The sequence below is a fragment of the Hemibagrus wyckioides genome, linkage group LG11 (assembly GCF_019097595.1).
Source record: "Hemibagrus wyckioides isolate EC202008001 linkage group LG11, SWU_Hwy_1.0, whole genome shotgun sequence".
In the NCBI taxonomy this organism is placed as follows: domain Eukaryota; kingdom Metazoa; phylum Chordata; class Actinopteri; order Siluriformes; family Bagridae; genus Hemibagrus; species Hemibagrus wyckioides.
In genome coordinates this window covers 4,595,852-4,608,049 of record NC_080720.1, presented here as the reverse complement: position 1 = coordinate 4,608,049, position 12,198 = coordinate 4,595,852, and the positions used below count along the sequence as shown (strand labels likewise).

General features: G+C 39.9%; 3 protein-coding genes and 1 long non-coding RNA gene across 9 annotated transcripts in view; 1 reads left to right on the top strand and 3 right to left on the bottom strand.

Moving 5' to 3' along the window:
- Window positions 1-1,726: 1,726 nt before the first annotated feature.
- LOC131361536 (polymeric immunoglobulin receptor-like) lies at window positions 1,727-5,558 on the bottom strand. The gene is made up of 8 exons (XM_058402710.1): window positions 5,397-5,558; window positions 4,983-5,303; window positions 4,150-4,473; window positions 3,661-4,005; window positions 2,791-3,108; window positions 2,576-2,680; window positions 2,184-2,239; window positions 1,727-2,086 (listed from the first exon to the last, which is right to left on the bottom strand). Exons 1-8 carry the CDS (start codon window positions 5,434-5,436, stop codon window positions 1,727-1,729), a joined length of 1,869 nt encoding a protein of 622 aa, XP_058258693.1. The 5' UTR covers window positions 5,437-5,558.
- Window positions 5,559-5,713: 155 nt separating this feature from the next.
- Window positions 5,714-6,576, top strand: LOC131361543 (uncharacterized). Its single transcript, XR_009206042.1, has 3 exons — window positions 5,714-6,059; window positions 6,159-6,286; window positions 6,437-6,576. It is a non-coding gene; the product is annotated as an uncharacterized LOC131361543 (long non-coding RNA).
- A 1,916-nt stretch (window positions 6,577-8,492) lies between these two features.
- LOC131361541 (polymeric immunoglobulin receptor-like) lies at window positions 8,493-11,018 on the bottom strand. Its single transcript, XM_058402725.1, has 6 exons — window positions 10,884-11,018; window positions 10,467-10,790; window positions 9,868-10,200; window positions 9,429-9,533; window positions 9,218-9,322; window positions 8,493-8,630 (listed from the first exon to the last, which is right to left on the bottom strand). The coding sequence occupies exons 1-6, from the start codon at window positions 10,921-10,923 to the stop codon at window positions 8,563-8,565; spliced, it is 975 nt and encodes a 324-aa protein (XP_058258708.1). The 5' UTR covers window positions 10,924-11,018; the 3' UTR covers window positions 8,493-8,562.
- Window positions 11,019-11,182: 164 nt separating this feature from the next.
- Window positions 11,183-12,198, bottom strand: part of LOC131361537 (polymeric immunoglobulin receptor-like) — a 5,148-nt gene continuing 4,132 nt past the window's right edge. For all 6 annotated transcript variants that reach the window (XM_058402717.1, XM_058402714.1, XM_058402715.1 and 3 more), the window contains one exon: window positions 11,183-12,198. This exon is cut by the window's right edge and continues 696 nt beyond it. The gene's annotated coding sequence lies outside the window, so the exon portion shown is untranslated.

Here is a 12,198-nt window from a genome sequence, read left to right as displayed (position 1 = left end):
AAAACAAAGTAATAGAATTATGGCGCTTTAAGCAAATCAACCAGATTTACCCACCCACACACACTCTATGAGGATGTGTGTGTTGGGTTCGAGTGAGTCACTGTCACCTTTCAGGTGTTTAGGGGCGGGGCTTCACTCACAGAGCAGGTTTAAGGAGAAAAACAGGGACCAACATACCTGTCATTCCAGCATCTCTCTCTCTCTCCACACACCCACACACACTCCACTCTATCTATCTATCTATCATGGCTGCACTTGATCCACTCTGTCAGTGTACAGGAAGACGCATGCCATCAGAATCTTTTATCTCATGCTCAGGTAGTGGACTGAACTTCTCCTGAGTCACTGTCTGTTTTCAAATACTGAAGACCAAACTCTTCATTAGAGGAGTACTTTGTTCAGTGAGTATTAATGTGTAACATTGTACCAACTCCTCTGGAACAACTTGATGGTGTTCTTTCATAAAGTCCACCTTCACAAATGCATACATTTCAAATTCTGTTGAAATAATATATTTTCTTCGTTTGAGCAACCAGTGATTTCAGAAAATATTGCTATTTGACAGATATTAAGCGACAATTCGTTAATGTGGTCACTTTTCTAGATGCAATCACAGGGTATGTGGGCTTACTACTCCATTCAACGCTAGCAGACTTTTTTGCCCCTAGTGGTTAAATGTGTGAACTGCAACAGCATTAATAGAGTCCCACGGGGACAGGAAAAAATCTACCCCATGCTGTGGGGATGAGAAGAAGACATAAGAGTTAAATGTGGTTGCCAGAATGGGCAATTATTAAAGTTTATAACAGTTTTATTACAAAAATTGTAGACAATGTTTTTGTGATATACAGAACTGTTTCTCAAATTTCCATTTTCCAGTACCAGGATTTTTGTTAGTTTTGTCTGTTATGTTTTTTTTTGGGATGGAGATCCTTTTACAACCTGTCAACCCTGGCAAATGGTTTTACCTTTTCTGTATTCGTCTTACAAATGGGAAACACACCTACTGCATCAAACACAATTAAGCAAAAGTAAATCTAAAACCATTCAAAATGACTGACTGCTTGACAACTGTATGTTGTTGACTCAACTGATTATGACAGGCAAAAATTACTCCAAAAATGATCTAGACAGTAGCCTACAGCATAAGTAAACTGGGCTAGGCTCTCGGCATATTAATGCTGTCCTCCTCCACCAAAACCCCTGCTATTATCTGCTCCAGACGTCAGCAAGGAAGTAGTTTGAAGCATTGCACAATGCACTTGCTATTTTATTCGCAAACTCACACTAACATCACAATCTATAAACACATTTCTCTTACCTCTATTCTAATAAAATAAAACATCAAGCACCACAATAACAGGCATCCACAGTTATACAAATGAATGCCTACTTTAATAATACACAATGGTACAATACGGCTTATTAATACTTAATAACTAAATAATAATACTTAATAATAAATATGATGCATATTAGTTGGTGAGTAAAGTGAATTTTAAGCTGTGACCATAAGGAGATTTTAAGAAAGTCAAAAGAAATTCCTAGTTTAAACACTGGGTGTCCAAGAACAGTTATTAAAATGCCTTTAAAAAAAGACGGAAGAGGGATAAGCTTACATCTTCCCTTGTTGTGGGAAATGACCAAGACCAAATTAGGAAGAAAACAGGGAAAAACAAACAGTAGACTTCCAGCACCACACCTTTGGAGCTGTAATGATGAGAAACTAGCCAGATGAAGTAACATGACTGATTGAATCATATTCACACGAGACCTCTGCCTTCTTAAAGATAATCTTTGGAGAATCTGCATCGTTAGAGCTGGTGGATTTGGTATGAAAACTCACTGTTGTGTAATTCAGATCTTCAGCAGATTCCCCAGCTGAGAGACGTGTGGGTAACTGAGCATTGGAGTAGATGTCCTGATCAGAGGGGATTGTGGGTAGTTGAGCAGTCGAGTAAACAGCAGAATCACAGGGGCTTGTGGGTAGATGAGCCATTGCATAAATTGTGGAATTTCCAGATTCTGAGGCAGAAAGTCGTCTGGTGTCTTTAATCTCCTCATATTCACAGACATCAAGAGGAACCTGAGAGCAAAGAGGAACAGAAACAACAAATATACGTTTTTTTTCTTTTCAAAGATGATGTTTTAGTACTGAACACACACAATGATTCATCAGTTACCCCTTGGTTGTTTCCTGTGTCTTTGACAGACCTCCTTCCAGGAGTAGAAGCTGAACCTGCAGAAAGAAGCAGTAAAGTAGTCAGTAAATGGACAGAATCACTGTATCATTCCTCCTCTAACTGAACATGAAGTATTAATTAGGGCCGTGGTGGAGCAGATTTAGGGCACACACACACACACACACACAAGTATACAGTACAATACAGTATCTAGGGGTCATTTAAAGCCACCAAACGTGATGGAAAAAAAATCCACACAGACAGCAAACCAAACTCCGGACTGAACCCCATAAGCTGGAGTAGTGAGGCAGCATCGCTAATGATCATGCACACAAAACAAATGTCTTAAATATTTTATATGTTGTGTGTGTGTGTGTGTGTGTGTGCTGTACCTTGCAACTTTTGTCTCTTTTGAAAAACCACCAAGAGGATTATGGTTCCAATCAGAAACAGCAGCAGAATTACAGACACAGTGATCACAGTGGAAGCTGGAAATCCTGGAATAGAAACAAACAGACAGTCACTTTAATCAACATGCTGATCTTTCATAAGGAATCAGATTCATCAAAGTCATGTAGTTAGAGTATGTGCATCTGAGCAGAATCACCTGCTGGAGGAGAAGATGAAGTAGACGAAGATTTGTGTTTATTTGTCAGAAGAAGAAGTGGGGATGATGATGATGATGATGATGGTGGTGATGATGATGATGATGATGATGGTGGTGGTGATGATGATGATGGTGATGGTGGTGATGGTGATGATGATGTCATTGATGATGACGATGATGATGAAGATGAAGTTGATGGAGATGATGATGAAGATGATGATGATGATGATGATGATGAAGATGATGATGATGATGATAATGATGATGATGATGATGGAGGTTGTGTTGGCTTTGAAGCTGAAACTGGGACATGTGGATCTAAAGCAGTGAAAAGTTTAGTTAGATAATAAATGACATTAAGTGAGTGAATGTAGTGTAGGACTGACAGCAGTACAGATGTAACACAACAAACACAGTATACACTTTGTATGTGTGGAACTTCAGAAATACTGACTGCTGTTAGCTGAGAAAATCACCAGTTATAGACTGATGTGTGAAAAATTGCTCTGTTGCTATTAATACATCACAAGTCACAGGAAGTGAAATGAAGTAGAAATACACATGTGCACAAGAAGAACTGACTTTGAGTCTAATAAAAATCTGTTCATCACATCATTTATGAAAAAACAGAAGTCAGAAAGTTAACAGATAATATCAGCTAGATCACTTCAGTTCTATGTGGTAAAAAGCTTCTCTTTCTGAAAAATAACTGCTCTATTTTTTAATCACATCATTTTTCTATTCACTAACTGCTAATAATATCAGAGAATAGTCTTGGGTAGGATGTGTTCTGATTCTGTTCTTCAAAACAAAGCCTCTGTTATATCAGAAAAGTTAATTCAGTGTGTCTCCATGTCTCTACAAACTCACCAGTAACTGTCAGGTTGATCCGTGTGAAATAAACCCTGTATCCATGATCAGATGTCCAGGCTGCTTCAGCTCCACACCAGTATTCACCAGAGTCCTGCTCAGTTACATCTCTAATAATCACACTGAAGGTTTGTTTTGCTCTGTCATCATACAGGGAGAATTTCCCCATAGTTACATTTTTTCTACTTTCTTTAACAGAGTCTTTATAAGAACAAGCAAAATTTAGCAGCTTCATTGTGCAGAGAAACTTGGGGTTACCACTGAGGGATTCTGGGTATTTAAAGTGGACAGTCAAATCTCCTCCTACATGGACAGTCTTACTGATGGACTTCTCATATGACAGATCTGCAGATAAATCAGATTAGTTTATTTGTTTATTTGTCTCAAAGCTCTGATTAGCAACACTTACACACTTCTACAGTATATTTGCATAGAAATACGATCACAGCACATTTATTCTGCTTAAAACATGTCATTTTAGCTCCTCACCTTCACTTACATTCAGCTTCACTACAGTGTAGATCTCCAGTTCATCAGACACAACAACACCACACCCGTATGATCCAGTGTCCTCCGTAATCAGCTCTCTGATAAACACACTGAAGTATCCTGCACTTCTGTTGTCATGAATTGAGAATCTGTCATGATGTGTCCATTCACTGTCTGGTTTTGTTGTTACTCGATTTAAACACAACTGATTTGTTCTGATCTTACAGAAAGATTTTGGTTTGTCTTTATATTCATCCTCATATCTGCACTTGATGTTGATTCCTCCCCCTGCATATGCAGTCACTTCTCTAGAGACCAAGGACCCTGTTAGGGGTAAGTTCACATCATGATCAGATCAATTAATTACTAACTACTGACTCAAGGTAAATAAACGAGGTAGTAAATGATGGTTGACAGAAAAATGTTTGGTGAAACAGGCAGGTGATTCTAATCTGCACTGGATTAGACTGTGTTGGATTGGATATTCAAACACATTAAATTGGTATTCAAGTCAAGAAGATTTTATTGCTTCATATTCATTTAAATTTATGTGAATTTTCCCCTACAAGATCAGAATATTTTCTTCCTTTACAGTAACATAAACATATGAAGATCAATTAACTCATATAGGCAGTCCTTGTGCCCTGATGATCAGTTACAGGTTATTAGTGATTAGTATTCAAACAAAGTGGTTTGGATTTAAATGGATTTTTAAAACATAATTGGGAATTCTATATAAAATGGACAGAAATAGGATTGGTTTATCAGCCTTGAACAAGGGAAAACACTAGAGCTTTGTGAAGATAAACAGAAGGTAGTGGTGGGAGACTCACCTTTCTTTACCTTCAGTTCCACCGGTGTGTAAATGTCTTTCCACATAGATTTATCAACTACACACTGGTACGTCCCAGAGTCCTTTATAGTGAGGTCTCTCATCATCACCCACAACTCTGCTGATTTGGTGTCATCATACAGTGAGAATCTTCCTGAATTTACCCACTGGTTTTTATCTTCTGTCTTTATTTGGTCAGAACAGACTGGCCATGAACCCTTACAGAAATATTTTTGGTTATCTTTGTTTTCTGTATCATACTTGCACTTGATAAGGACTCCTCCTCCTGAATATCCTGTTACTTGCTTGGAGGCTCCTCCATCTAACAAAACACCAAATATCCATCTGATCAAAACCTTCCTTCATGTAACACTGCTGCTGATAGTGAGGATTATTTTGAAGTGCATTTCTTTACCTGAGATCAGACAGAGGGTGAAGATGAGGAGGATCTTCATCCTGAGTTCACTCTCACAGATCTCCACACCAACTCCACTTCAGAAAGATATTAAAGCTCCTGTTCTGTTACACGCTGTTACTGTCTCTGTCCTGCTCTGTGAATGTGTCGTGTCTTTATCTGTGTTTTAACCAAAAATAGAGGCTGTTTCCACTTCCCCTTTTTTCTGTGTAAGAAAGATGTACAGGAAGTGTGTATAAATATGTGTGAACTATATTGGCACAATACGAATGCTTTCAAATGTCCAACACAAAAATGAGCCTCTGGTCAGTTACAGTGTCTAATCATGTCAAGTCAAAGTTAAAAAGTCAAAGAAGCTTTATTGTCACTTCAACCATATATAGCTGATGCAGTACACAGTGAAAGTTGAAGTGAAACAATGTTCCTCCTAGACCAGAGGTGCTACATATCACACAGATGTGGCAGGGTAGTTAGACCCTCCCAGTGGTGATGTCACGGTGTTGGTAGCCTATTAGCAGCCACAGGTGTGTATAAGGGGCTGGTTTGCGTCAGTCAGGTGTGTGTCATTCTCATGTGCCTGCCTGCGTATGGTTGTTAGCAGTTTGGCTAGTTACATCATGGTTTGCCTTATCATGGGTCAATTACTTTGTATGTACCTGTAAGGTAAGCATTATAGCAGCATAGTTTAGTATTTTTCTATGTTTGTTAATGTTAGCATCTTTGTATCAATCGTAGTCATATGTGAAGTAATCTAATTTACAGCTTGTGTGTTGTTAGACTGCCTGTTTGACCGAACCCTTGTTCCCGAACTGTCGGCATCATCCTCGCGTTTTACACTGTTCGTATGGTTACCGGCTCTGCTTTGGTGTGGCGGACGGCTGTATTATCTAGTACGTTCTCATTAGTATCATCTCTGGGCTTCTATACGGTGTGGTGTCCATGCTGGTTTCTGTTAAGTTTTTAAATTGATTCAAGTTGTGTTTGTTTATTTTATTCATGTGAGTGTTATTTAGTCTAATTTTGTTTCTATTTGGTTACAGAGGCTGTGGGCCTAAAATACAGGGAGGCTGACTTTCTCACTCTTTTCCGGTGGAAGTGTTTTCTCATCACTGTGTGCTGTGTTGTGCCGTGTTGATCACTAATAACAATCTCACTGGGTATCGAGTGAGTGTGAATGTGTGCATTGGTAGTGTGTGATTGTGTAAAACATATGCTGCTTTAGCCCACCTGATATTAGTTGGCCACAGCTCTGTAAGTTTGTGTGTTTGAGTGTGTTCTTAGTTTATTTCTTTTGAAGGAGATCAGCAGCAATTGGAATCATGATCATTTTAAGCTAGATATTGCTTTGGTTTGTTATTTATAAGGTTATTAGTTTGTGATAATAAAGCTTATATTTTTGTATCCACATCTCTTGCCCATCCCTGGTAAGAAAGTTGAACCTGTGCCCTTTTTTTTACATAGTTAAGGGTGTGTAGTGTTCCATGGTCATAAATTCCAGGGTGGCGTAGTTGATTCTTACAGAGATGTGTAGTATTCATTTTCACCACTCTGTCACACAGACAAAGTACAGTGACGCAGACAAACATAGAGCTAAACATAGAGATAAAATTAACTATACTTAAGGTGCAATAAAAACTAAACTATACTTAAGGTGCAAGAGATAAACTAGACATACAACAGAAGTGCACAGGATGACAAGACAAGACAGTGCAGACAAACAACATATAGACCGACTTTTGTGCAAATAACAGTGTACACAGTGAGAGCAAATATGAAATTGACACATATAAACAGGATTAATATAAAAAATTTAAAGTGAAATGTAAAGTGACGTGCGTGCAAACAGAACAATTTAGTGTGTGTGTGTGTGTGTCTGTGTCCAGCACAGTTCAGTTCAGTTCTTCATGGAACGCAGTTCTCAGCTTTTGTGCATGTGTGTTATGTATGTATGTGTGTGTGTGTGTGTCCGTGTCCAGCACAGTTCAGTTCTCCTGCTGAGATCAGATCTTGGTTGTGTGTGTGTGTGTCCAGCTCAGCTCAGTTCTCTGTTGAGATACCTGATTGCCTGAGGGAAGAAACTGTTTAACAGTCTGGTTGTGCGGGTCCGAATGCTTCGGGACCTCTTTCCGGATGGCAGGAGGGTGAAGAGTGTGTGTGAGGGGTGTGTGGGATCATCCACAATGCTGTTAACTTTGTGGATGCAGCGTGTGGAGTAAATGTCTGTAATAGAGGGAAGAGAGACTCCGATGATCTTCTCAGCTGTCCTCACTATACGCTGAAGGGTCCGAGACGGTGCAATTCCCAGAGCAGGCAGTAATGCAGCTGTTCAGGATGCTCTCGATGGTCCCTCTGTAGAAGGTGGTCAGGATGGGAGGTGGAAGATGAGCGTTCCTCAGCCTTCACAGGAAGTAGAGACGCTGCTGGGCTTTTCTGGTGATAGAGCTGGTGTTGAGTGACCAGGTGACGTCCTCCGCCATGTGAACACCAAGGAATTTGGTGCTCTTGACGATCTCCACGATGGACCCATCGATATTCAGTGGAGAATAGTCACTCTTTTTCCTCCTGAAGTCAGCAACCATCTCTTTAGTCTTGTCGACGTTCAGAGACAGGTTATTGACTTTACAGCAGGCTGCTAGTTGTTGCACCTCCTCTCTATACGCTGACTCGTCATTCTTGCTGATGAGACCCACCACGGTCGTGTCATCGGCGAACTTGATGATGTGATTGGAGTTGTGCATTGCTGCACAGTCGTGAGTCAGCAGAGTGAACAGCAGTGGACTGAGCACACAGCCCTGAGGAGCTCCAGTGTTCAGTGTGGTGGTGCTGGAGATGCTGTTCGCGATCCGGACTGACTGAGGTCTTCCATTCAGGAAATCCAGGATCCAATTGCAGAGGGAGGTGTTGATGCCCAGCAGACTCAGCTTCTTGATCAGGTGCTGAGGAATGATCGTATTGAATGCTGAACTGAAGTCAATGAACAGCATTCGTCGGTAAGTGTCTTTATTGTCCAGGTGTGTGAGGGCCAGATGGAGGGTCGGGGTGATGGGACGATACGCAAACTGCATGGGGTCATGTGAAGGTGTTTGAGTGTTTAATATTAGTATTCTGCATGTGAGCATCTTTCTCCGTGTGAGTTATTTTTCCTCTCAGTGCTCCAGAATTAACTTTACTGATGATATGTATTACTCCATGTCAGTGTGAACTGCTCTACTGCCAGAAGCCCTCTACTGCCCTCTAGGAGCACAAGGAGTGTAACAGAGGAAGAAAAATACAGTTTAAACTGAACATCAGTGAACAGCATTCACCACAGAGGAATGAAAATGATAATAATAATAAGACAGAGGTGACGATGGTGAGGAAATCTCCCTGAGACAATATGAGGAAGAACTAGACTCAAAATGGAACATATGGGTGAGAATCTCTCACTGCACATCTTACAAAAAAAAAGAAAACAAATGTTGTGACTGAAATATTTGTGACATAAATAAATAGGAAATGGTGAAACACTATGCATTTTGTTTAGTAGATTAATAGAAGCTTTAGAATCAAAGTGGAGGCGGAGCTTATCCACACATCCTATACACACACACACACATCCACACACTCGTTCAAACCAAAAATTTACTGCACCAAATCTAACTACTGAGGAAGCTAGAGAACCTGAAGAACACAGGAAGAACACACAGAAAATTATTCATTCATTCATTCATTCATTCATTCATTCATTCATTCATTCATATTTATTAAACACGTTACACTCTGAAATGAACTGAAATGAAAATTTACCATGTGTTGCATGTGAGCTGTGTGTGTGTGTTAACCTTGCATCTTGTGTTTCTTTTGCACAATAACAATGAGGATTATGATTCCAATCAGAAACAGCAGCAGAATTACAGACACAGTGATCACAGTGGAAGCTGGAAATCCTGGAAGAGAAACAGACAGTCACTTTAACCTACATGCTGATCTTTCATATGGGACCAGATTCATCAAAATCATGTTGTTAGACTATGTGCATCTGAGCAGAATCACCTGTAGGAGTTGAAGATGTATTTGTGAGAAGTGTGGATGATGATAATGATGATGAAGATGATGATGATGATTGTGGTAATGAAGTTGAAAATGGGACAAGTGACTCTGAAGCATAATAAATGACTGCAGTAAGACATTGCTGTGTTGCAAATAATAATAATCTGATAAATGACAGGAAGTGCAGTGTAGCAAAAATAGACATGTGCACAGGGCGAGGAGAGAACAAACTCTGAGCCTGATGAAAATCTTTACATAAAGTGCAGAAGTCAGCATGTTATTAAATATCATCAGTTAAATCTCCTCAATTAACAAGCTTCATCTTAAAAAATAACTGGCCTATTTGTACTGCCATTATCATTATAATCACAAACAAGCCTTTGTAATATCTGTTATATCAGAAAAGTTAATTCAGTGTGTCTCCATGTCTCTACAAACTCACCAGTAACTGTCAGGTTGATCCGTGTGAAATAAACCCTGTATCCATGATCAGATGTCCAGGCTGCTTCAGCTCCACACCAGTATTCACCAGAGTCCTGCTCAGTTACATCTCTAATAATCACACTGAAGGTTTGTATTGCTCTGTCATCATACAGGGAGAATTTCCCCATAGTTACATTTTTTTTACTTTCCTCTTTGTAAGAGCAAGCACCATTTTGATTCTGCTTGCAGAGAAACTTAGGGTTAGTCCTGAGGGATTCTGGGTATTTACAGCTGACAGTCAAATCTCCTCCTGCATGGACAGTCTTACTGATGGACTTCTCATTTGATAGATCTGCAAAACCCAACCAGTCAGATCAATTTATACGGGTATTTGTGTCAAAGCTCTGATTAACAACACTTACAGAGTTCTACAGTATATACTGTATATACATATGACCACAGTGGGTTATTTGGCTTCCCGTTTGAGGCTTGAGTGAGTTAAAAGTATGTAAAAAGTCTTACTGAAAATGACAATTAACTTTATACCTTGTATTTTCCACCCCTACTAATGCACTAGAGATTTTTTTTTAACATAATCAGAAGGCTGTGGTGGGAGACTTACCTTCCTTATGTTCAGTTCCACAGTGGTGTAAATGTCTGTCCACGACTTTATATCAACTCCACACTGGTACGTCCCAGTGTCCTGTATAGTGAGCTCTCTGATCATCACCCAGAACTCTGCTGATTTGGTGTCATCATACAGTGAGAATCTTCCTGAATTTACCCACTGGTTTTTAACTTCTGTCATTATTTGATCAGAACAGCCTGGCCATGAACCCTTACAGAAATATTTTGTATTTTGTCTGTATTCTGTATCATACTTGCACTTGATAAGGACTCCTCCTCCTGAATATCCTGTTACTTCCTTTGAGGCTCCTCCATCTAACAAAACACCAAATATCCATCTGATCAAAACCTTCCTTCATGTAACACTGCTGCTGATAGTGAGGATTATTTTGAAGTGCATTTCTTTACCTGAGATCAGACAGAGGGTGAAGATGAGGAGGATCTTCATCCTGCGTTCACTCTCACAGATCTCCACACCAACTCCACTTCAGAAAGATATTAAAGCTCCTGTTCTGTTACACGCTGTTACTGTCTCTGTCCTGCTCTGTGAATGTGTCGTGTCTTTATCTGTGTTTTAACCAAAAAGAGATGCTGCGCCCACTTCCCCTGTTTTCTGTGTGAGACAGCTGTACAGGAAGTGTGTGTGAAATAGAAATAGCCTTTATTTGTCACATATACATTACAGCACAGTGAAATTTTTTCTTCGCATATCTCAGCCTTGGAGGGTGGGGTCAGAGCGCAGGGTCAGCCATGATACAGCGCCCCTGGAGCGGAAAGTGGTTAAGGGCCTTGCTCAATGGCTCAACGGTGGCAACTGCTGGGTGCTGGGGCTTGAATCCCTGATCTTCCGGTCAAGGACCCAGAGCCTTAACCACTTGAGCTCAGCTCCATGCCCGTATTCACCAGAGTCAATAAACAATTAACAGCACAGTGTCTGAAGTTTAGATGTTTCTGGTGCTACTATGGAAGAACACCTCCAGATATTCACATGTATTACATTTCTGAGATCATTTTCCTGCACACACTAATGTTTCTGCTGTTTGTCATATCACACTTACATGTCTTACCCTCATAGCCTCATACTATAGTGTCATCAAGGAAGAAGCTTGATCATGAAGAATTGTGAAAACAATGCACCTTCTCTTTTATTGCCTAACTCACACTTACAGCAAAAACACAGACTGCTGTATCCACAACAATGTGGATAGATATGGTATAAAACATGCTCAAACTTGAAGGGAATTAACCAAGCTGACTTTCAGACTGTCCTAAAAGGACACTAATTGTCTGACAAGCACACTTGATTGACAGGTACAACACAGCTATCAGCTACAACAGAGTCATTCGACAGATTCCTCAGCCAAATGAAGAATCAGATTTGTGCATAAGTGAGCTGTGGAGTAGATGTCCTGATCAGGAGGGTTTGGGGGTAGTTGAGGAGTAGAATAAATACACTCAAAGGAACTTCTTGTGTGTAGCGCCACATTGTCATGAACATTTTGATCTGTACAAGTGCAAGGGCATTGTGATCTGCACAAACTCACACTAACAGCACAATCCATACACACATTTCTCTTACATCACCTATTCTAATAAAATAAACCATCAAGCACCACAATAACAGGCAGCCACATTTATACAAAGGAATGCCTGCTTCAATAACACACAATGTTACAATACGGCTTATTAATACTTAATAATTTTATAATAACGTGTTGGTAAA